The following is a 26286-nucleotide window of genomic DNA, read 5'->3' as shown; positions in this document are numbered from 1 at the left end:
GACGCCTCTTTAGCTCCAAATAACCAAAGGAAAACTGTGTAAACCGGCGACAGATTATTATCAGCGGCTGCAGAATTAGTCGGAGGAAAAAATGCCACCGAGGAGCTGGTGAGGTTACGAGTTTACTGTAATGGCTGCGGAGCATTTGAATAATGTGTGTGAAGAGGTGCGAGGGCGACGGGGCGGACGCCGCCGGTTCAACGCTCTGTCCACACAAAGTGATTTTCAGAGGCAGCAGGCGAAGCCGCGGCTCTGCGGTTCAGACCGGATCCCTCAGAACAGATTTGGACTGGATCCCTCAGAACAGATCCAGACCGGATCTCACAGAACAGATTCAGACCTGACCCCTCAGAACTGATCCTGAACGGATCTCTCACAAGAGATTCGGACAAGATCCCACAGAGTAGATTCAGACCAGATCCGGATCGGATCCCTCAGAACAGATCCAGACTGGATCCCTCAGAACAGGTTCAGATGGGATTCCTCAGAACAGATCCAGACTGGATCTATCGGAACAGATCCAGACCTGATCCCTCAGAGCAGATTCACACTTGATCCTTCAGAACAGATCGAGACAGGATCCTTTGGAACAGATTCACAATATCCCTCAGAACAGATCCAGATCGATCCCTCAGAACAGATTCAGACTGTATCCCTAGGAACAGATCCAGACTGGATCGCTCATAACAGATCCAGACTGGATCCCTCAGAACAGATCCGAACCGGATCCCTCAGAACAGATTTATACCACATCCCTCGGAACAGACTCAGGCTGAATTCGTCAGAGCAGATCCAGAACAGATCCCTCAGAACAGATCCTGTTTGAACCGAGCAGAGGAACACGTCTGTCAAAGTCAACTATTAATTTATCATCATATTACTCTCTATTCTGAGTTTTTATTTTGCCTTTTAGAGCAGCTTCCACAGGACACTTTCCATTGTGCAAAACACAATTTAATCATTAAAATGTGTTTATCTTTCTTTCTTTGAGGTTTTTTTTTTTTTAAAAGCTGGATGTTCGTACACTTACGAATATCGTCAAGGACGTAGGAACAATGAAAATGGAAAGTTAGAAGCATTTACATTAAAAGTAAATGGTGAGTCATGAAACTCTGCATTTAACTGACAATAATACACTTAATTAAAAAAAAAACAATGAAATGCTGCTTTTGAAATCTACAGACTATGGAAATGCCAGTAATAAAGCAACTTATCAACTGATTTAGCTGGAAGATTTCTCCTTATATTTTAACTTTACTTCAGATTCAATTGTTATTTAATGGCATTTTGAACTGCCTTGAGTCAGAATCATGTTAAAAAAAACATACATTTAATGTTATTTTCTCAATAATCGTGACAACATTGAGGACAGAGAGCACTGATCAGAGAACCTGTAGAAGCATGAGCGCTCTCATATCGTCACAATCCAAAATTTCCATCTTTCTCAGTGGGAAATTCCAAATGTCGACATACAGTAAATCCCCGTTCAGTGGTTGAACAAACCCACTTTCCAGTTATTCATCATGTGGGAAGTTTTTTCTTTTTAATACTATTGATTGTAAAGTTGTTTCATTTTTCCAAAAAATCCTTGAAAACACAGTTTTTGTAGGATTCACTGGTTGCTGTTGTTTAACTTTAGTGAAAACTGGAGCGGTGGGGGAACTTTTCAGTCTGAACGCTGTTTCCAAGCTGGGAGCATTTCTGAAACACAAATGAACGACGCTCCGAGGAGTCCTTGAACACATCTCTGCTGAAGAACAGCATGAGGCGCCGAAGAGGCCAAAACGGTTTAATTCAATTAAAAAATAAAACAAATATTTTTATTCAATCCTCTAATATTTTACGTTGTTTTATCATTTATTTTATTTTTTTTCTTTTTGTTTCAGGACGTTTTGAAAATGCAGGCTTCATGTCGGACCACTAGTTGGACGCTGCAGAGAACAACATCCCGCTTTACTTATTTTACTTTACTTCTTGCTGCTGCTTGTTTCAGAAGGGAAAAGCGAACCGGTGCATCATGAGGAAACACCGGCTCTAAACTTTCCACAAACATGAAATAACCAATTCTCAGAGGTGTCCTTGAACACATCTCTGATGGAGAAATGTGGCGCTCGTGATCGCTGCTGATAACGAGAACCCAAACTGTTGGTTTATAGAAAGAGAAACAGAAGATAACGGAGGGAAATCCTCCTGTTCATCACTGATATTCATGCGATGAAACGTCGATCCTGCTCCACGGTTCAGACCCCGTTCAGAGTTATAGACTCGGTGGGGGGGGGGGGGGGGGGGGCTCATCAGCATTCCTCACATTGTGTGGAGTCAGAGTCCCGTTCCTCCGTTCCTCGCGGGTTTGGAGGAACACCTGCTCCTGTTACATCACTGAGATCTGGACAAACATCCACATCAGCTGCTTGACTCGACGCCAGCACAACTTTCTCCCAAACCGGAGCTGCTGCAGCCTGTCGGAGTGGAGATCAGGCAGCGGCGCGTCCGAGGAGGGGCCGCCGCTTTCAAACATTAACCCAGCCGGAGGCCGCTGCCCCGGACTTCTCTCTGCAAACAGTCGACGAATGCAGATCCTGGCAGAAGACATAAAGAATCGCCTGTTCGAAGGTGTGTGTGTGTGAGTGTGTGTGAGAGTGTGTGTGCGGGGGCTGGAGCAGCGGCGGTGACGCAGACGGCAGCCGGTACCTGCTGAGGTGAGGATGAGGGACACGCACAGCTGATTACGGTGGAGGTGGCGGTGGTGGGGGAGGGGAGGGGAGGGGAGTGGGGGGACGGGGTGCCAGACTCACCTCAGGGACATTTCTCTTGAACTCCCTGCTCAGCTCCACCAGGTGCTTGTGGGAATGTTCGCTCTCCTCTTGTCGACCCGCCAGCTCAGACGCCACAGAGTTTAGCTCCCTCTACAAACACACAAAGAGAAGAAAAAAACCGGTGAGGGAGAGCGAGAGAGAGAGAGCGAGAGACACGACGGCACTTTAGGGAGCCTGCCAACGCTCATCCAGTAAAGCTTAGAGTGTACATAAATAAAAATACACTGCTGAATATTAACAATGTAATCCTTCATGATCTCACAGCAGTAATACTTACAGCTAGCCCTGGCCCATAAATAATTAAGCCAAAATAAATCCAATGCCTACAGTAGCAGAAGGCCTTTTAGATAATCAGTATTTGAAATAATCAATACGTTTGCAACGGCTATAGAGCGCCAGAGAGCGAGCAGGGCGAGAGGGAGGGGAGAGGAGCGAGCGAGAGAGGGAGGGAGGGAGGGAGGGAGGGAGGTGAGTCACGTGTAGAGACCCAATAACCTGACAAACACCCTTACAAACAAATAGAGCTTCCTTCTGAAATGAAGAGCTGCTTTATAAGCCCGGCCGAGACCCGATTCAAACGCAGCGCCGGCCTCGCTCGCCGCCGTAATTACCACAGGTCAGATCTATTTTCAGCCTCTTTTCAATCTCTCTCCCATCGCCCGCGCCAATCTTTACATCGATCCCGCACGGATTTTCGATACATGGCTGCAGCCGCCATAGCTTTAACCAAATTACCCTTTTGCTACAACAACAGCCCCCGATCGCTATTCCATTAATGTCGGCGCACACGGGTTGTTTACATGTCTGTGTTATAGCGAGTGAGAGCTCCACCCCGGCAGCGCGTCTGATCCACTATTCAAAGCTGTCTGTGCAGCAGGGCCCCTTCATCAGAACCTTGCATTCATGCTGGACTCAGCTGCACCGCATGCCATCCGCAAATCCGATAATATCGATCCGTCATCCAATTCCCGGCTCTTTCAGCAAACAGAAAAAAAAAAAAAAAAAGAAAAGGGAAAACAGATTCCAACTCCACTCTCCTGTTCTGAGCAGCAGGCAACTGTATATTTGTCTCCTCTTCTGTTTTGACTGTGATTATCAGTAATTGATGAGGATCTTCTCCTGTAGCTGCTGGAGTACAATATAAAAAGTGGAGTAGGGGGATTCAATTACCACAGCGAATTTATATATGACGCCAGGAAATTAAATTGACTGTGTTTTAATTAATCTGCAGTCTTACTTAAAGGCAATTTAATAAATCATCACACAAGGCGAAAAAAAAGAAGGGAAAAGGGATGGAGGGATGAAACCTGAACGGCCGTGGCCTCGTGGGACGGGGACGGGCTGTCGGTCAGAGAAGTGCCTTTTTAATTGAAGGGCTGCTGGTTCAAGTCCCTGGACTGACGAGTCCTGAAGCAGCCGGAGTGGAAACGAGTGCGGAGACTGAGGCCAGGCGGGTCTCCACAACCATAAAACTTGGCTGATGTGGTTGTGAAGGACGCTCACGGCCGACAGTAAAACTCTGCTGTGACACTGTGGCGCTCGTAAGCCTTGAAGGCGTTTACGATCCGGACGCCGCATCGGCCAGATGGACGGAAAAACAACAAGACGTCAAAGCTTTAACGTCCGTCCATCGACCCCGACATCCTCAATCAGCCCCACCAAGAACTCTCTCATCAATAAACTGCAAAACAAGTCCGAAGGATCTTTTTTAATTTTTAGGAGTTTTTTTTTTGGTCATTCTTAACAATAATTGAGTGAAACTTTCACAAACGGAGGATCTAGTACTCCTAGTGGTACGTTGGAGAACTGAAAAAATGGAAGTCATGACATTTTTACTTACATAATCACACAATATATATCATATAAGAATCATAATATAGTTACTATAATCCTATTATTTTTAAGTTTACTTGCTGTAAAACATCATGAAGGCGCAACAAACAGAAATTAGCTCCCAAACTTCTTAAATCATCACAGCTGAAGTGAATTAGGAAGAATCTGAAGACACCAAACAGTACGAGTGTTACCGTCTGATAGATTTATTTACTTTAAGAAAACTACAAACTACAAAACTTAAACAGCATTTAAGAAATATGAAAATCCTTTCTTCACGTGGCCACTAGGTGTCAGCATTTCAAGTTATCAGCAGTCATTTCTTCCACAGAAGAAGTCAAAGCTACTGATAGGCAAATCATTCAATAACAGAGGCAAACAGGTTGTGGGAACATTAACAAAGAACTGAATGACTGAATACCACCTACAATCCTAATTACTGAATTATCGTGTGATGACAGTAACATTTTCCACTGTAATTGAGTAATGGATGTTTAAGCAGTGTTAAGTTATGCAGAAGTTGTTTAATCAGTCTGATTTGGTTGTGCCTTCACTACATTTGACGTTGTGAAGGCACGACTGGCTGCAGAAAATATCCATGAAACACGTTTTCACTTAAAACGTAATTTTCTGGAGGGTCTTAGACACTTTCACTACCAGGCCAGACCTGGGAAATTCTCCCTTACCTTTACTTCTTTATTTTAAAGGCGCCTGCTTCTCTATGTTTGGAGAACAGGAGCGTCCATCAGTGTTTGGTTTGTAAATCTAGAGAGGGCATCTGGGATAGAAGACTGGGAATTTCTATTCATAATAAACCAAAAAAAAAATCATGTCAGCAAGGGCATAAAGAGTTAAATTAAAAGGACTCCATCTACGGCCGTGTCTGTGTTCTGAATGTGAAGAAGCAAGAGCCAATTGGAAGGACTCCAGATGTGGGAAATGTAGAAAATAAGATATATAAGAAGCAGGCAAACTGCTCCTAATGGTCATGTCAATGCATGTATGATGGCGTGCTGCCATCAGTCTGTGAGAGTGTGTGATTGAGAGGCAAATTGCTTTGGAAATAAGAGCCATGAATGCAGCTATTCAGCAGTGTCAGTGTTTTCCTGGTTATGACGGGTCAAGCTACAGTCAATCAGCAAAACCTAAAGGACTGCATGTTTCTTTCTCTTTGTCACATTTAGTTAAAAAAAAAGAGAGAGAGAGAGAGGGAGGCCAATATTCAGGATGCGTTTGGTGAGCGGGGAACATGAATCGTAGCGTCAGTGAAAAAAGGCCGCGGCTGCACAGGATAAGGCGACAGGACTTTATAAATTCCAGTTAGTCCTTACAGTCCATCTGGGATGAGCCTTCCTGGAGATTAGAGAGTGGGCTTTCAGAAGCCAGCCAACCTCCACGAGATTCAAATGGCCCCAGACCGGCTAATCTTGCCAAGAGAAAATTCCTCTAGAAGTGACTTTGAGTGGATTTTATAAGTGCTTAAGATATAACAGCGCGGTGAAGTCTGCTGGTGCTTCAGTGGCCTCGAAGAGGAGCCGGGCTGGCTTTTATTGCAGCTCGGCTGATGAGGACGGCGCATACTCATGCTGCATGCAAGTCAAACAGTGCAATCATTATGGCATGGTTATTTTGAAAGCATCCCCACAGCTTCTAGACCATTACGAGGGAGGGGAGCCCGGGCAACAGCCCATCAAATGGAAGCTACGGCCTGTCTTTCTGGAAAGAAGTGAGGCAGAACAGGCTGTTTGCTGCTTTGGTTGTCTTGCTCAGACTGATGACGGCAGGAACTCCACATTGTAGCGTTGCAGAAAAAGAGAAGCTATCTCCAGAGACAAACGATACTAAAGAAGATTTTTTTTTTTTGCCCCTCTGCTTCCTAATCAGATGTGATCCATTTCAACCTACAACCAGGGCACCTTTTGAGATCCCTGATAAAATTCACTTATCTCCCTTCATTATGTTGAGCTTCAGCCTTCCTGAAATCATTTGCATGAACGCCGAGACGCTCCCGGTGTCACAAACCGGGGGCCGGAGCCCGGTAGTGACTGGCGGTGCTAAGAGGAGTTTCTCGGTAATCGTTTGACAGGTTTTAAAAAGGACGATTGGGACCAAATTTTCAGTGTGTGGCAGTCCGGTCAATACAGAGCTCCTGTCATTAAGCCTCTGCCAGTCAAACATCCAGCCATAATTGATGAGTTTCCCCCGGGGAAGGCGGAGCTGTCACTGGGACTGGAGGGGCAGGAAAGAGGGATTTTGAGCATGGAACCGGTCCTGGTGCGCCTCAGTCAATACACCAAGGGGAAAGCAATCTTGGTGACTTCTGACTCAAAAACAAAGAGCAAGAAACAAGAAGCTTATTGCTTTTAGCAGGATGGAGCTGCTGGCTATTGGCAGACCGTAAATGGACTTGAAGCTCAATGACCTGCTGAACACTGAGAAGAAAACAAACAAACCAAAAAAGAAAAAAAAAGAAAAAAGCCGTGAAGCTGCGACTCGTGCATCCTTTGACTTCACAAAAGCAGGCTGTGGCCTCCTGACACCGACCGAAGCAGCGCCCTGCGGAGAGGAATTCACATGATCCGACAGCCAGACCTTCCCTCTGCATTAAGAGGTCTCGGCTTTATGCAAGCGTGCCGCTGCAAAGCGCCGCACAAACCCGTCCCTCCAGACTCCACCGGGCGAGAAACTCAACACCATCGGTGGCAACAAATCTGTAAAAAGACAAAGCACCCAGGATTATGATATAAGCTGGCTGTCAAGTGTGTGACGTCTCCCTTCAACCACGGGAGGCAAGTTATGTCTATAAGTAGGCAAAGGCTGCAAAAATACCCTATAATCAAATCCAGCTGAGACAATTGCTCTCGACAAAAATCTGAGGAAAAAAAAATGATGAAGTGTAACAAGCCGTGCAAGTGGGAATGTTTTAGGTAAAATGTGAGGCTCGCTAATGCATTGTGCTGGAGAGGATATGACATTGATTCATTAAACCCAGCTCATCTTGATTACATCTGTAGTGGTAAGCTATTTTCTGGCCTTTCACAAAGACAACCCATAGTGGAAAATGTTGACAACTACAGAGTGTGGGGGGAGAAAAAGCTAGCAAGGTACTGCAATGAGGTAGAGTGAAGTCAAAATCACTATTGTGTGCAGTGGGCTTGGACAGCACAAATTAAAGAGGAAAAAATAGGAGGGAGGAGGAGAGAGGGGAAAATGCAGATGGGGTATTATTTTTCTTTTTGTATCCCATCTAATTGCAATCATAGGCAGATGTCTGAAAGTGTGACAGCATCAGCAGAATTGCTGCTGAGAGCACAGAATCTTTGTCTAAAAATAATCAGACATTCTGTGTGCTGCTGTTTGTTATAATGGTAATCGATGCTGGAGGCTTTGAATTCCATCAATTTATAGATCCACTCTGTTCTGCCTGGTGACTGTACTGCCTCACAACCCCCACCGCAGACGCACACCGACGCAGCTACACACTCGCTCACACACACACACACACATATATATTCCTGCTTTGCACGCAAGGTCTCACACAAAAGAGTGTTTAAGCACACACACACACGTGTGCACGGCGCTACATGTGCGCCGCCGTCCGCACACAGAGGCTGCAGCAGAGGCAGAGCAGGGACCAGTGTGTGATTAAGATAAGTGTAGTTTCCTTTCATACATTCCTTATCGCCTCCCATTCTCTGTGAGGCACAAGATTGTCCATAGCTGCCTCAGATTAGCCCCGCATCTCAGACGCCACATTTGAGAGGGCGGCCTGATCAATAAATCAAATCACCACAATCAATGGCCCCAATCACTGCAGTCTAGTCTGGCTTCAACATTATTACTGGCAATCCCCCACCACCCCCACCCCCTCCCCAAACGCTCTCTACCCTCTCCCGGCAGCCATGAGAGGGGGGTGGAGGAGGGGGGGTGGAGGAGGGGGTGGTGGACGCCGGCGCACGCTGGCGTCTGTCCATATGAAAGATCCAAAATGAACTCTTATCTGGCCTCCTCCAGCGGAGCATCAGTTAAAGCCACGACAGACACACAGCGTGTGTGTGTGTGTGTGTGTGTGTGTGTGTGTGTGTGTGTGTGTGTTGGCCCGTCCAGACAGCGCCTGGCGGGAGGAGCCTCTGACCTCCACGACCCCGCTCCAGGAACGTGAGGCGAGCACGCGGCTCCTGACGGGGCGGTGCTGGGGGGTGGGGGGGGGCGGCTATCACCTGGCATCCCCCCTCCATCTGTTTGCCCCACGCTGCTGCTCCTTCACTTTCGCTCTCCGTCAGATTCACGCCGTCTTCGGGCCGCGCCGGGGTCAAACGCCATGCGCATTAAATTCCGAGGATTTGTTTTACCATGCTGGGAGGGCCAGATGGACGGAGCCCAGCGCCGTTAAAAAGTCAGCTCCTCCGCTTTATTATCAATCAGAAATAAACTCGGAGAGTGACAGTTCTGAACCGCGTTACCAGCAGAAGGATCCTCTGAAAGGCAGCTCCATCTGAAGAAAAGGCTCCTGAAAGTTTAGACCAAAGGTTGCAGATGTAGTGCGTAAGGGAACGACGGTGTGAAAGATTTATGCAGTTGCAGTTTTGTAAACAGCTCAGCCGATTGTAGCATTGATCCAGCGTTATTTCCTCCAAGCGTGCAAAGCTTTGCACTGCCGGCCCGGCGTCAGCCATGTTTCTGCCTTTCAGATTTTACTCATCTATTTCAGGAGTTTCCAGTCTGAATCTAATGATTAATGTCGTCACAGAGCTCCCAGGAAAACTAAACAGAGAGCTCCTCAGTGTAATCAGGTGAGTGGCAGCACCTTAAACACCAAACTCTCCGGGATCGGGACTGAAGATCCGTCATTTACAGTATATACTTATCAATAAACAACACAATTAACAGTCTACGAGCCAATCTGACTCCACGATTTCATCATAAACTAGAAAGAATCATTCAAAAACACACAAGAATAGAAAAAAAAAAGTTTCTTTTCATATAGAAAAAGCATTTCATGCATAACAGGTGTAAAAACACTAACAATGCAAAAAAAAAAAATGGAGCAGTTCTTCCAGATAATCACAATCTCGCCGTGATTAACACAAATGCAATCAAGCTTTCCAATATATTGGCGGGTGGACTGCTGCACCAAAGTTTCCACTGTGTGCCTATCAGAGAACAACGACACCTGATGGGGCATTTTCAGTGTCATCCGCTCGTTTTTTAAACATGTTCTTTAAACATGCGGGCAAAGGAAGCTTTCATTCGAGCCTACAAGTAGTTCAGTGGCGGAAATAATCAATATGTCCAAAATGTGGATTTTTCTCATACCTGGATTCTGAGAGGATCGTTCTGCTGTTATTCTACGGACACCTGCAGGCACTTTGGTTCTGCGTTTACACGACAACAGAGCTCTGAAAACACAACTTTTTGAAAACTCAACTACATCTCCATGCGTGGTTTCATTACAAAAACAAACAGCGGTGCTTACTGGTAGCCCAACATGAAAACTGCAGTTTTCAGCATTTCTTCCTTTCTTAAGTAACCTAACATTAAATGTTGGCACAAAACTGTGAAAACAAAGCGTTTTGACCTGAAACGTTGCACACGGGGCCGGTCATATATCAAGGCGCTGCTTCTCAATCACCTGGACACTGTTGTGATTAGATATGCTTTCTAATCTCATCTAAGTAGAAAAGAATAGAAATATTTTATTAATCCCAAGAGGAAATCCTGAAAATATCTAAAGAGCTGTCTAAATAATTTGCTCCCGAGAATCTTCCAGTCAAACCTGATTAACAAGCAGCTGAAAGGCTTTAAACGGACGCATGAGGGGCGGCGGAGGAGGACGAGGAAGAGGAAGGAACCAAGACCTTCTTCCAAATACGAGTGATCGATAACCGGGTCATCTGTCCGTGTTCGCACGCTGCTCACAGCGAGGAGTGTAAGTAGGTAGTTTATAGATGGTAAAGACTTACCAACCAGAGAAAAAAAAAATTACACTTCATTTTGACACCTCTCTAAACTCTGGACTGCAAAGTCTGATAAATCATCCAAAATAATTAATCCCCAGTCAGTCAGGCTGTCTTCAAACAGCATGCTAAATCTTACAAAAGGAAGGAGAAGCGTGTGAGCGTTACAACCATCACCAAAAGGTGTGACTGCTGTTGTCAGCCATTATTCGTCATACCCTGCTTCATTTAGAGAGTTTTTGGCGCCTGATGCACCAGAGCACAGCCTACTTGTCAACACTTCTCTCCTTAATTCCAACATGCACACTTGGACACACACACACGCTCACACACAGACACACACACTTTTATTTCTCACTAATGTGTCGGCAACACATCTTGGTATGATCGGGGAGGCTGCAATTCCATTTAAGTCCTTTTCAAAATAGTATCATGAGGTATCATGAAAACACCTTTTGGAAGCTCTTTCAAACAACCGCGGATCCGCTCTGAATACAATGAATAACTTTAAATGTCCTCCAATTAGAAACTTCAAATTACAATCTATGACTGAATGCTCCAAACGAAGGCCAATTACAACACCTTATATATCATCATTACGGCCGACCATTGTTCTGCTCCTTTCAAACTCTGTGCTTACAATCAGGGTGTCTATTGTCATTGTGTGGTACATGCAGGGTGACTAATTACACAGTCCTATGATTCATTAGCAGACTAGTGGGTTGAAACCTGAGCGGAGACACCATAACCTCAGCCGGGACAAATGATTGGCTCAAATGGAGACGTGAAAAGAAAAAGATCATCGGGGAGGATTCGCGGCAGCCTGGAGCACAAAAAATACAGAAAGAACTAAATGAAATAAATTTAAAAAAAAATCCTGCACTGAGTACACTCAAAGAGAAGTTTTATGAAGGGGACACGTGAAACACGAGCAGAGCAGCAACGGTGCCGAACTCAAACAGGGAAATCGGGGGCGAGGCTTATTTTCCTCGCATGTTTTAGAAGAGGAGCGCTGCTGGGGACTCGTCCTGTACAAACTTCAGGATTGAGGTCAGTTAAGAGGCAGAAAGAGGAAGATTAGGGGCCGGAATTACTGAGATCCTGCACGAAGCCAGCTGAACGTACACGACGTTCAGAGAGGTGAAACATGAAACATGGGTGGTTTATATGACTGGTACAGGCTGAAGGTAGAATGTGGTCCTACTAATTGTTTTAAAGTCCCCTGAAGTGTTTCTCAGTAAGAATCAATCCTAAAATGGCCATTTTAATTGTAAACATGAGTCCAAGCCGTGATTTTGCGTTGGAGATACGTATCAGCGGTCACCCATTAAGTTTGGATGTCTTTTTTTAAGGGTATGGGTGAAAGTTACAGGATTTCAAACAGAAAATCAGTTTTCCTCGTATCAAAGGACAGAGGAGAGCGCGCTGCTGGTGAAGCTTCACCAAAAAACAAACCAGCCAACAGGTATGTTTTTCTTTTCTCTTCTACATGATCAATACAGTATCAATAAAAATGCTCACGTGCGGTGAAACGCCACAGCGACGCCACGACGGCGTCGAACTCAAACAACCAAATTGGGGACGGGGTTTGTTTTCTTGGTGTCGCTCAAAGCGGGGCAGGAGGCGCGCGGTGCCGGGGAGCCGTTTGTTGTGGAGCTTCGCCGCCGGGGTCAGCGAGTGGGAGGAGGACGGCGGCGCCACGGCGGCGAATGGCCCACTTTCACCTGAACCGACGAGCCGCAGCCGCGCAGCACGGATAAGAACCCGCGATTGTTTATTCTCTCTTAAGAAATGTCAATCTGTTCGCTCTCAGGTGTGCTGCTCTTCCTCTTGTTTTTGTTGTTTTCTCCCCCCTACTCTCTCCGTTTTCCCTTGTCGATTGCAGCGAGATCAAAGCGACGCCGCTGGAAGAATCTGAATATTTCAGGTGTGGAGAGAGGGCTGCGTTTCACGCCACCTGTGTAGCGCTCGGAGACGGGTCCCTCCTCTCGCTCAGACGCAGTTAGAGGGGCCCCTGGGGCCGGGCGACATAAACCGGGGCCACCTGTCTGCGAGGGAGGGAGCGCTCCTTTACCCTCCTTTTTCTGCGGCGCGCTTTCATTTTATAGTATTTGAACCAAAAATAAATGAGTCTAAATAGAGCGGTGAGAGTGGGAATAGAACTGGTGCCGACAACAAGCAGCCGAGAGCTTTGAGCGCCGTCACAAAGGCTGGGAGATCTGGCAGGCGGGCGCCGCCGCTGCCACCGCCGCCGCAGAATGGGAGCAGCCACTTGAAAGGGCAGTTTATACATGAATCATTTTATCATTTGCCCCGTCGTGCGGCAGGCGGCGGCTCCCGTGTGTTACACGACGAGTCCGGTCAGGAGAATCGGCGGGATTGTTTCCCGCCAGATGATTCTCATCACATCGCCGGGGCCGCCATTTCTGACCCAAAGCAAATAAAAAGCCTCCGCCGCCGTCCACCGCCGCTCTCCCCGTCCTGACACGTGTGTGTGCGTGTGTGTGCACGTGCACACGCGTGTGGAGGTGGGGCGGGTTCCACGCCGCCGCTCTCCAGCCGTGTCTCTCAAAAGGGCCGTAAAGTCTTTACAGCAAATTCCTTACATTCATCTGTGTCAGAGCGCTCGGCACACATTAGGCGTTTACACGGGAGGAAACACAATCTATTTGATGCTACACTGCCCACACGTCCAGAGCCCTCCTCCTCACACGGGAGATTCACAGTGTTTAACTTCCATTTCATATTCCGAACAGGCAGGCAGACAGGCAGCCCAGTGCAGGGAATGGACTCCATCTTGCTGTAAATCAGCGTTTAAACACCCGACTAAATGTAATCTGGAAAGAGTCAACAAGAGGCCCCTCGCATTACGCTGCTCAAGATATTTGTTTTTATTTATTCTGGAATGTGCAATTGATTTTTTTTTTTTGCTGCTCTCTCTAATGATGTATGCAAACGGTGAGGAGAAAGACTCTCTCTCTCTCTCTCTCTCCAGCCCCCCCTCCACCTCTCGGCTGGTGCGGCTCCCCATCTTTTAATATCAGGGGTGTTTATGAGAACAAGTGGAGGTTAATCTAAGGAGCGGGTCACAGCCAGCCGGCTCTCTGTAAATGTCAGCCGGGAGATCCGGGCCTTTCTTATTACCACACTAAACCAACAAGCCTGGCAGCTCCAAGACGGATGTGTGACTCGGAGGTGTCTTCACCCCCCCAACCCCACCCCCACCCCCCCACTCCGCTCCACGGACCAGCCCCATCCCAGAAAACCTGATTAATCAATCGATTTATCGCCATAAATCAGGCCGGGCTTTGATTGTATCAGCAAGTCACGCAATCAATCAATTAGCGGGGACCGAGCAGCCCCAATTTGCCTAAAGAAAGATGAATGCTCCCCCGCACCACCCGCTCGGCTGTCCGTTTACCCATCAAACACGGCGGCTGTTGACTCCCAAGCCCAACATGCATCCTCTTATTGATTCCTGCAGATTAAACTTGCAAAAGAATCAAAGGACACTTAACTGAGAGAGAATAATTCTGCCTTCGTTTGTAGCGCCGTGCGTTCGCCGCCGTCTTTTGATGGTGTTGCCTCATATCATCAAAACAAGTGTAAACATTAAAAAACCGCGGCGGAGAGCCGCGGTGAACGATCCAGCAGACACACACCTGACGGCCGCCACACACTCTCATCCTCAGGATCGTTCCAATGTGTGTATTTGTGACAAATCTGTACTTTCGCTCCCGTTATTATGTGAGGATCTCTGATTTTGACATTTAAAACACGTCACTGGTTAACTTCTGTGTTGAATTTCTTACATCTCATTACTGCAACGTCTGCTTTATGCTTCTAATATGGCTGGACTTTTTTTTTTTCTGCCATTTAGCTTTGAAAACAGTGCTCATAAGTGGCGCTTTACCTTGAAAATATAAAGAAAGTGAAGAATAGAGCTGATGCACATGGCAGTATTTAAGTTTTCAAACATGTCGTCGGTCATATTTACAGTTAACTTTGTGAAAACATCTCACATTGGAGGTCGCAAAATGATTGCAGAACTTTCTGAAGACCTTCCACTGAGAAGTGTATGCCACCTACAGATTTTTTCAAGACATAAATTGTGAAAAATGTGTCAACTTACATCTAGTTATATTCCAACAAGGTCCCTCTCTCTCTCTCTCACACACACACACACACACACACACACACACACACTGAAAATACTGTTAGTGCCATCAGGATGTATGTAAAAATGGGCTAAATTATACAAGCTGATGTGCCAACAGGCTGCAGGAAGCACACACTTCACAACGACACAAAACATCTGATTTCACCTGTTCTTCACCAGGCAGGTTCAGTGGAGAACTCGCTCTCATTTACAGTGACGACGTAGAGGTTCACGGGTTTGAGTCCGAAACTGAAGGATCACTTCAACTCTAAGAACGGTTTAAAATGAAGTCCGGGTTAATATCTGACATTTCACTTTCAAAGAGGAAACATGGCATTCAGCCAGTGTTGATAAAGCTTGATCCCTCTTCATTTAGTCCCTTTCTGCAGATTGGAGAACAGTTCCCATCAGCTGATTTCATCTTTTCACTGCAACTCAGAGGTTAAAATGAGGAACGGGCCAATTTCAGGGTTACTCAGGTACAGATTCATTAAAACTCAACTTAATTATAGTGATTCAATTGAAATTTTTCACCTCAAACATGTTAAAATCAAATATTTGCCTTTGAATCAATATAATGGAGTCGTGTGTTTTATTGTGAGGAAGAGAAAAATCCGGGGAAATGCTCAAGTACAGAAACTCCAAAGTCTACTTGAGTACGAATACTTGGTTACGTGCCACCTCTTTAAAATCCTTCACAGACTTCTGACAGGCCTGCTTACAAGGAGCTAAAGCGAGTGGGAGAAGAAGAAAAAAAAAAAAAAGGGCCACAGTGGGACAAACGACGCATTATTAGGAGTCGAGCCCAGCTCGGTTTCTGTGGCAAGGCGAGGGGGAGCTGGCAGCGAGCGAGCCGGGAAACAGCTGGATGAGCAAACCGGGGAAAACATATGTATAATGACATATTTGTTTCATATTTTATCCCAACTGTGAATTCCAATCCACATTGTGACACCGGCTGCCTCGGTCCAGCGGCTCCCATCTGCGGCTCCGTGTCAGCTCGTCTCCCAGGACGGCCCGCAAAACTTCGGGGACGACGGGAAGCGACAGGAGCAAGTAGAGCACGACAGAGTGGGCTGCCGGAGCCTGGGCTGCTCGTCCCCCAGCGGCGGGTTTCAACGTGGCAGACTTGGGGGGGGGGGGGGGGGGGGGGGGGGGGGGCGGGGGCGCTCCCCGGGGAGAAAATCTGTGGTGGGATTAGAGCCTCACCAGGCCCGGTTCTGCTTCACACCCTGAGACCCTGCTGCGGTACAGCCGGGGGAGGAGTGGTGGTGATGGGCGGGGGGGGGGCACAGAGCGAGCTATGGGGGCTTTACAGTTCTGCCCAATCTCCCCAAGCCTCAGCATGTAATTAGAGATAAAGACAGAGGGCTCGGCTACTCAACCTCAATTCTCCCAGCTTCACACAAGGCTGCCCGCCCATGGCCCCCCGAGGAAACCCCACAGCGCCACGGCGCCGCCGGCACCTGTGCACCAGCGCCGCTACCAACCCCATCATCCTCTAACCAACTGTTCCACACGCTAAACATTTAAGATACTACGCGGTACGGTACATGATCATGATTGATCGGAGCAGAAATGTGAAGAGTCCCGACAGTCGCAGCTTTTCCCCGCGTTTTGCTTCTTTCTCTTTATGCCATATTCCACATAATATGTGCGCTGAGGAGGATTCATATTGTAAAAATTCTCAGGTAAACAATAACCTCTGTAAATAAGCAATTTTTCTTCATATCTAAAACTTCATCCAGGCGAGGGGGAAAAATTTAGAGGATATAGCAGAGGAGGAACTCTCCACTATATTCAAGAAACATAAAATTATACTATGGAGGGATCCATTATTCATCTCAGATACATTTTTCATTTAAGAGTGGGCTGGATATGAGCAATGATGAATGCATCGCCCAGGATGCAATTTGTATGTAAAATAACAGAAGATTACAGAATATGTTTTAAGTGCAAATGCAGTTTGTTGCCATCTAAGTAGAAAATGCATTCCTCCAAAAAAAAAAAAAAAAGAACAAGACCTGAGCCCCATGATGCTGCTTCATAAAATCACTTAGCCCACAGCTAGGCCCCTCGCCAGACCTCCGAAAGGGTCACAATGAGGAACTCTGGTGATGAATGAGCTGACTGGAGTGGATTTTCATTCATATAATATACACTACCTCTTGGCGTGGGATAAGTAAACCGAATAACGACGGATAATTCCGCCGGCATCCAGCTCAGCGCCACACTTCCTTGAAAATCCTCCCCTCTGCAGACGCGCCGTTAGACGCATGTCAACGCACAAGTGCACACAAACATGCAGCGGCGTTTCGCTGCCTGCCAGGCATCCGCATGTTCCTCTCAGGACTCGCTTTCTCCTCATCAGCTCCACTCGCTGCACACCGTCTCAACCCAGCGCGTCTCAGAGACACACAAAGAGCCCGTCCCGGCGTTCGCCGCACAAAGATTGAATACAGCCCTCCAACACGAGACGTGCCCACCGCAGAGCATGTAATACAACTCATTACCGGACACGCTGGATGCGGGGGCCTGTGATGGGAGAGACAAGCACAACATGAGAGGCAGCGGGGGGGGGGGGGGGGGGGGGGGGGGGGGGGGCAACCCCCCTGACGCCAACATCTCCATCCTGCCTCACCACCGAGGAGAACTTTAAAAACAGGCCCAAATAACTAAAGCAATCCAATTGATTTTTACAGGTTCTCACAAACAGGTGCTATAACGGCGGGGGAATTGAGAGAAAACCCAGAAATACTGTTCACACTTTGGGTGGGGGCGCCACGCGGCCCGCGGGCCATCCGACGCCCCGACCGGAGGTTAATTCAGGTCCGGATCGCCGCTCGCCGCTCGCACCGTGCAGTTGACCCACAAGCAAACCGCGTCCGATCGCACAGAGGCGGGAGGACGGGGTATGTGGGTCAGCCGCATCGATCCGGATCGCTGTGGGGGTCAGGGTCTGGGAGCCAGCGAGGGAGCCAGGTTCTGTTTGGTGCGCGAGGAGGCTGCCGCTGTGAAGGAAGGCGGGACGGCGAATCGGCTAATCCAGCTCTGCACACGGCCTCGCCAACCTCCCTTAACCTCGGGGCAATCGCATGACCCGAGGCAAAGCATTACACACATTAAAAAGACATGGAGTTCACAGCGCCGGAGTTTCAGGCACGCAATCGATGGGGCCACAGGTGCAAACGTTCCCCGCACCGCCAGTCTGATGCCCCCTTTTCATTCCCCGCCTCTCAGGACCACGGCGGAACCTGTTCCTGCACCGCGCTCATGTTAATGTCAGCAATAATAAAGACCTGCAGCACGAGAAACAATAAAAAAAAAAGGAAAAGAAAGAGAAGGAGCGCGAGCTGCAGACAGCTTTTGGAGGAGGGTTGGAAAACAGCGTGGGGAGTCGGCGGAGAGGGCAGGATGTGAGGAGTCTGTCAACTTCTCCCTGCCTGCTCCTGTGTTCGCTCGCTTCAGACTGAGGGGAGCAAATGGGCCTAATTCACACTGGCTGTGTGTGAGTGTCTCTGCTGTCGAGCAGCGTGAGCGGGAATTAGATCTATGGTTTGTAGCCTTCATCCCTTCCCAGACAGACTTGTTCCGGCTCAGAGGCGCTGCCTAATCCGCACCTCTCTCCCGCTTGCACTCCCAGAAAATGACTTCACACAGCTGCCTCAAACGCCCAACGCAGCAATTCTCGTCTGACTGAACTCCCCCCGACTCGCCAAAAAAAAAAAAAAAACCTCAGCAGACCTCCCATAGCTCATTTAACATACCAATTCCTCCCCAAAGCCCACCGGACCCCCCTCCTAGGAGATGAAAACAACAAGGAAAACAACAAGAGCCCCTCTTGATAATTTAAGGGCTCTTTTCTCCAGAGAGCTGTCAAAATCAGCCGTACGGCGGGAGGAATTCAGAGAGCGAGGAGGTCCCCTGAACGCACCGCGCCGGGCTGCAGCCTGACCCACAATTAGCCGCTGACAACGGAACGCGATCAAATGCTCCCAACGCGACGATCGGCACCAAAACGATCACAACCATCGACGGTATCGTGACGACAGTCTAGTGTTTTAATGAAAGACGTTATGAAACCAACGTGTGTGTTCAAAACCACAAAATCAGAAACGCCTGTGGCGACCATTTCTTTTTGGTTTGTTTATAATCTGGCAGTCGTTGGTTTCAGTTCTGGTTTACTGAAGGTAAAACACACGCTGCTAAACTGAACATGGGTCCCGTTTCTCCGTTTCCTCTGGAGCCGGAGCATGTATGAAAAGGAAGCCGTTTTCAAAAAGCTGCGTCTTCAGTGGCTCCGGGCGCCGCTGTCATGTAAACAAACACTCAAAGCAAATTGAAGGTTGTTTGCATTTTCACTTGAAAACGCTGTCATGTAAACAGGGCCTTAAGCTGATCTATTAATGAGGATTAGGGGTGATTGAAAAATAATACGCACCAGCGATTCAGCGCATTTGTCTTCATGAAGAAAGATTATCAGCTGTATGTTGAGTATGCTGACTGAGGTGTGACCGTCTGGGTCCTTTAACGCACTTTGTCATTCAGGAGCAGATACCGTTCAACTGATGCTGCGCAAATACGTTTGGTGATTGATTACCAAAAAAATACTGGCTCTACCTTCAAATTATTGTTGGAGTGACCTTAGTGGTCATTTATGTCTTTAAAAGCACAACATAATAGGGGAAAACTATTAAAATGGATGCTGGGGTGTAAGAAAAAATTGATATTCTTTAATAAAATAAAAGTACTACTGAGAGTAGTTTCTTAAATACCCCTTGAGTATAGATAAAGTCTTTCTGATTTGCCCTGTTTACATGTGTTCAGCTGTCAGCATTCTGGGTGTCTGCGCATGAAAACGATGCTCTGTCACTGAAAACGCAACGCGGTCGTAGTAAGCAGCTCTTCTGCACATGCTCAGTAGAGGGTCCAGAACCGAAGTGTGATTATCGGAGGGAGGCCACATGGATCCCCTCACCCAGCCTCTCCACCACTCAGACAAACGGCCAGGTGGAGGAAGGCCCCTCAAACGAAGCGTCTGCGTGGCAGGAGGTTGTATCACCTGAGGGGATCTGGCCACTTCAGCTCCTCCACGATCCCCTCGGCCTGCGTCCCACCGGGCGGATGAGAGGCGAATTAACCCGAATGTCGATTCACAACAAGGACTCTGGGAACACAAAGCCACGGCCGTTCTCACATTCAAACCCACGTCTTGGCCAGATGGTTTTTCTTCCAGTTGTCATCAAGGACACAATCATACTAGACAGTGCGGGCTGTGGGGGGCTGTGGGGGGCTGTGGGGGGGCTGCTCCCAGGCATGGCGGCCCACTTGGGTCGTGGAGGGAAACTGCGGATAATGGCGGGGCCCACTCAGACAAACACTCCAGCCTGGAGGACAGGAAGCCGGGAGAGCTCCTTGTTATGAAGCAAAGCCTGAACCTAATAGCTTTCATCTGTGGTATGAATACCCCCACCTCCCAGATTCCTGCCGCAGCGCCTCGCACTTCTTCACCTGCTTTTGTCCTTTCTACACCGGCGACAATGCGCGCTGCCTCTCCAGGCCGAAAAGTGGTTTTCGGGGTCTTTGAGAGACACTCTGGATCTCCGGGGAAAGTTAGATTAAGTGCGTTTCAAGAAGGGAAAAAGCTGTGAAAGTAAAGGCGGCAAACATTGTCTTTCCGCACGCTGAAGCCGGAGCGTCTGCGAGCAGCTGACTGATGCTGCGAGAAACGCGGCGGAGTTCTGGAGAACTCCTGAGGCAGCAGAGAGAAACAAGTGATATTACAAGAAAAGGAGAATGATTAAAGTCTAATATGGCATAGTAGAGAGGGGAGAGAGAGGTGATTTATCCCTTCACGGCCTTTTGACACTAAATTAAACTGTTGAGTCCATTCCCCCGTGCCAGCTAGTTATCTTTCCAGGCTAATTTAACACTATAATTTACATTCCACATAAAATACATCCTGATGTGGTGCTGTCAAGGCCGTACATCATTTGCAGAGAGTGCTCCAGTTTCAGTGAAAAGGACAGAATTAGATCATATTCATGATGCAATTAAACACTTCAGTGGGAATCGATGTAAAACCGATGAGCCCTGAAAACAATGCATATGGCTGAGAACATTAGAACACATTACCTACCCTTGGATCCCTCGCTCCACAGACGCAATTTTAAATCCTCCACTACTCCACTCTCCGTCTCCCCAGATTCATAACGCACAGCGATAATAAATGAATTTTTCACAAAATTATTCAACTACTAAATTGCCCATGGTAACTGAGTATCAGATGAAAGTGATGTGAATTATTAAGTAGGGAAACTGTTTGTTCTCACCACGGGTGTAATAATGGGCCGAACGAGGAGGAGAAGGGGCGCAGGTTACAGTAAAGGGAGATCTCATAATAAACATCAGCGTTGATGTAAAAAATGGGAAAACTCTGTCTGCCGCCCGGGCCTCCAGCTGGGATGATGGTATCGACCGCTCTCCCCGAGGGCGGTGCTGTGGGTTTTCTTATGGATGCAGAGAGCCCGGCATTGCGAGGCGCTGCTGCACATTCTCATGCAAAAAGCTGGCAACGGGCCCTCTGGAAGCTGGCAAACCGCTGCAACAGCCAGCCAGTGTTACACCACCTCACCGCATTTTACATAATCAGACCGACAGCGCAGCAGACCACACACTCACACCGCTCCCGCTGCAGATCACATCAGCTACCTGTCACACTCACACCCACCGGCCCCGCCAAGACACCCGCAAAAACAGTCTTTTAATCGCCGTCCAAGCTAATCAACGGCGTTACGCTGGCGGTTTCTTTACACCTGTTATATTTGTTTCACTTGGTGGCAAGCTGCAGGATTTCACAATCGTGTTTGAGGAGCACATGGACTGTGATTTTGAGCAAAATATGCTTCATTCCTAAAAAAAAAATACAGCCTGAAGTTGTGACTCAAGTCTCCAAATATCAAAGAAATTGAAAAACAGTTGCAGCTAAAATTAGAGCGGAGAAACATCCAAACCAGCTTTACCACTCTGTAAAACAACTCGATTTACTTTAAAGCCGTATTTTCACATTTCAAGTGAAAACGTGTCGTTTTTACGTTTTGCTCCAGAAAAGTTTTGCATTTGGACGACGTTTTGAAAACAATGTTAACATGGAAACGGTAAAAATACTGAAGATGCAGTTTGTGAAGCTGTTTATCCACTTCAAACACCTACAGAGACCTTTGACCCCCGTCAGTATGGTGAGCTTGACTTCAGTCAGTGTCGTAATGTCGTGTCACGCCAGGGTCGTCCACACTCCAGATCATAATTTCACCTGATGTTTCACCACAGGGACGATGGCAAACCACAGAAACAGCCACAAACACTCGAGTGATTGTGTGTGGAGCTCTCCACTGATGAGGTGAAACACACAGTCAGCGTTAGGTAAATGTCAAACTAAAGGTTCACACCTCCATCATCCTTCTGTCTTTGGTCCTGGACGAGACTCGAACCCTCAGCCTTCCAGCTGTGAGGTGACGGTGTGAACCACTGCACCACTCTAGTTTGTACCGGACAATAAAAAAACAGGGAAAAAATGTCCGGATTTCAACTCATGAAGTTGTCGACCATTAAACAATGTTGACAAGACGAGGTGAATAAACTGCTGCATCTCCATGAAGTGTGTGAAGTGTGTGTGTGTGAGAGAAAGTCTGTCCTGTTCTGGACCGAGTCGTGGACGCTGTACCCCGCTTTCACCCGCAGTCAGCTGGGATCTGCTGCAGCTCCATCACTGCCGAGGTGGATGAAGAGGAGGAAAAGGCGGCTGGATGAGTGACTGGCAGCTGCTCGGAGGCAGAGGTAACGCTGCCTGACGGCCTCCAACATGGCCGTCCAGGAAACCTAACTTCGCTTCAGTTTTGGGGAAGTGGAAAAAGGCCGTCCATTGTTTAACACAGACGGTCGCGGCCAGCGGCGCCCAACACTTTCCTGTTTTCCAAAGCACAAACTTGTTGATAGTAAAAAAAAGAGGACAAATGTAATGAAATTCAGAATTTAAGAGCCACACAAGGGGGGCAGAGGTGCAGCAATTTGTAACCATTTCTGACAGGATGAGTTGGCCTCTCCAACTGAAACAGTAATTATGCTTAATGGTCCTTTAATCTGTCCATCAGGCAGGAGGTGAGCAGCCGGGTCAGCCTAAAGTGCTCCAGGCGTCACGGCGTGTCAGGGTACAGTCAGAGGGGCGAGGCGCTCCACGAGGAGCCGGGGACGCTCGCCTCGCCATCGGCCGGCTGCGGGACGCGCCGGCCTCCACCCTCCGGCTCGCACGAGGCAACACGTCACACACCCACCGCCCGCCCCCGTGTGGAGGAATGCTCGCGGTGGGAGCAGGGGAAGATAAATACCTCCCCCCAGATGAGCCTGGAGCCAGCGAGGAGGAGCGTGAGCTCCTGACATGCTGGATCTAATTTGATGAAATCCCAATCATGCATCCTGGCGGGATGACTGATGTTGAACTCCGAGTTGTGGTTGATGGTTTCTGAACGGCCGTGTCCAGCTGCTGCCCTGGCAGTCCGCTACGGCCATTACAGCCCAGGAAGGATGTCTTCTTCTTTCTTTTGGTGAAGGTTTTCCAGTGAACGCGGCCCTGACGAGAGCAGGGTTTGATCCCAGCTAATTCCAGCTCACATTAGAAATGGCAGGTCATGTCGCCTCGACAGTCACGCATGTCTGAGCGGCGGCGCGACGCAGACAAAGGCCAGCCGGAGAGAGCACTACAAGCAGAAAGATGGCACCGGGTCAATCCCAGTAGTAATAGCAGAGACACAGAGCCCATGCGAAAACAAGGGTGAACAAATAGTACCTTTGTACCCGGAGTCATTTGTACCCAGCTCAGGCGCCCGGCTATCTCGGAGCCTGGCAGATAGAGCTCCCGGTCCCAGCTATGCATCTGCACTTGTGCTGTATTTGTTATCTTGGACAAGCATTCTCCCTCACCGTTTCGCCGGCCAAATAGAGAGGGGGGAGAAAACGAATCACTCCTAGACCTACTCCTGTTGTTCCCTCAGCTGTCAACACTTCTCACAGACTTCACCCCCGCCTAGCCGCATCGATACAGAGAAGTGACTGCCGTTTGCTTTATGATTGCCTTGTTTTATTCTCTCGGCCGGGCTTTTTCTCAGCCTTCACAGCTCTAATCAGGCCGCCTTGCCCGGACAACAGAGCCATTGTCTCTTTAAGTGAAAGAGGCAGTGGATCAGTGAATCCCTTTCCATTTTCCCGCTTTATTAGCCCAACGGCACACTACTGTTTATACTAGTGGGTATTCTGTGTTTGCTGAGAACAATTACAGTATGACAAATGATCCGTCAATGCCATCTATCAGGCCGGAGCTGACAGGAATCCTATAGACAGGGCAGCCATTCGTCCCCCGCTCCCCATCTCTGGGGTCCCATGCTTTAGTATCCATGACAACGTGCAAGCCACTTGCCACGCTTGCCACTTCACAGTGAGAGATGAGCGCCCGTGAGTGGCTTTGAAAATTAGCCTTTGACACCCCGTGTTGCACTGCGCTCCCACCCTCCCAGCCTACAGTCCGGCCCCTTTGGGGGGGCCTCGGAAACAGCCACAGCCCCCCCACCCACCCCACTCCACCCCCCTTCTCTTTTTCCTCCACATTCACACAAACACAAAGGCAGACACATAGCGAGGCGCTACCATAAACATACTTCTCTCCAGGTCTCACGGTGTCAGTTTTATTGTGCCGGAGCTATATGATTCTCAACATTAACCTCACAGCTACATTACCTATCCAGCGATGGAAATGAAAGAGAAGCACCAACTTACTTGGCCGACGTCCATAAAACAGGGCGAAAAATAAAATGGGTGAGATAGAAAGAGAGAGGTGGAGAGGTGGCTGAATGCACACGAGCTGCCAGCACATTATCAGACGGAGCCAACTGTCTGACCCTCCATCCCTCATTTCATATATGACTTTCTGCAAAAGTTAAGTCTCAAAAACACACAAAAAAATACTCCATCTGATATTGCAAAGTACAGAAAGTATTAGTTTTTTTTTTTTCTTAAGTCAAGAGGTGGTAGTTCACAATACGTGTGGAATTTAAAGTAGATTACAGCAGTGATTAGAACTGGAAAATCCAATTATTACAACAGATTTACAAATATCAGGAGGTCAACATCACAAACTCACAGAAAAACCAACTCAAACAAACTTGCTCAAAACACAAGTTAAGTATGAGGACTTTCCAGGCCAAAACATTTTTCTTTTCAAGCTACACAAGTTACACCTTCAAAACAACAATATTCCAGTATCGAGTGAAGACAGGGTGGATTAAAACACACAGTTTAAAGCAGATTAAAACACTGATTCTGATACGAAAATATGATTATCTTAAGATTATCAGCAGGTGAGCATCAGCAACTTACAGGAAAAGTGTAAAATTATAAATCAAACTTACTTCAACACAAGATAATTATGAGAGGAGAATCAAGTCACGATTTTCTCCAGACGATCAGCATGAAGTCCAACAAACACAAAGAAGCTCTTCATTTTAAGATGAAAATACAGAAGTCAAGAAGGTGCAGTTCAAGGCACATGTGGAATTTAAAGTGGATTATAGAACTCAGCTACTCCATTTAGGAATATCAAGGGTCAGAAAATTAACACAGGTTTCATCACGAGTTGCGCTTGAGGGAAGTTTCAGGCCAAGCCGCGATTCTCCTTCAACCACTTCACACACCGTACTAGAAAACAAATTTATAAAGTATGGAAAACATTTGCTTTGCACTCAGAAGGCATATGGAATTTACAGTACAGATTTTAACAGGAAATTATGATTATTGCAAAAGATTAAACGGTATGATGATTAGGTTCAGATGAGAAACTTGCAGGAAATAATGCAAATGAACACAAACTTGCTAAATCACGAGTTAAGTCTGAGGGCTGTCTGGGGCCAAGCCGCCGTTCCCTCCTGACGACCAGACACACCTCTCCGTGGTCGTGTTTATGCCATAAACCACACTTGGCAGCCGAGGATCATATTACTAGCGTGAAAGAAACAAACAAAGCTGTGCAAACGCGGTGCACTGTCAGAAGCAACGGTTTTACGGCTTGTGATTAATCATATTTGGAGGAACATTAAAGGGAAAGGAGGAAACTGGCTCCAGCACTAGGAGGTAAGGGTGTCAACTGATATAACCCACCACTGACATCAAGCAGAGCCAGCTAGCTCATTGATGTGGCAGCGTCTCATTTTCACCAGTTTGGAAGCAGACAGTTTTGCAGCGCCTTGCGGTTCTTAATTATCTTCCGACTTTGTCTAATTCAATCAACACAACTCAGATCTGGCTGCGAAATGGCACTCGCATCCCCTCAAGCTCAGCAAGTCAAAAAACACTGAATAAGTGGAACAGTCAAACTGACAAAATGGCATAGCGCACGAGAAATAACTGCTATTTTATCTCCCAGGCTGAGACCTCATCCGCGGCGGAGAGGGAGCGCGGGCGGGGGGGCGGACGCCAC

General features: G+C 47.6%; 1 protein-coding gene across 1 annotated transcript in view; it reads right to left on the bottom strand.

Moving 5' to 3' along the window:
• cux2b (cut-like homeobox 2b) overlaps positions 1-26286 on the bottom strand; it is a 104617-nt gene that overhangs the window by 58307 nt on the left and 20024 nt on the right. Inside the window, exon 2 of the mRNA XM_030104099.1 lies at positions 2796-2906. Coding sequence (XP_029959959.1) covers positions 2796-2906 — 111 coding nt within the window. The remainder of the gene's footprint in view (positions 1-2795; positions 2907-26286) is intronic.

Source organism: Salarias fasciatus, chromosome 12 (assembly GCF_902148845.1).
Source record: "Salarias fasciatus chromosome 12, fSalaFa1.1, whole genome shotgun sequence".
Lineage (NCBI taxonomy): Eukaryota > Metazoa > Chordata > Actinopteri > Blenniiformes > Blenniidae > Salarias > Salarias fasciatus.
The sequence above is the reverse complement of the archived record's forward strand: the minus strand, read 5'-3'. Positions and strand labels throughout refer to the sequence as shown.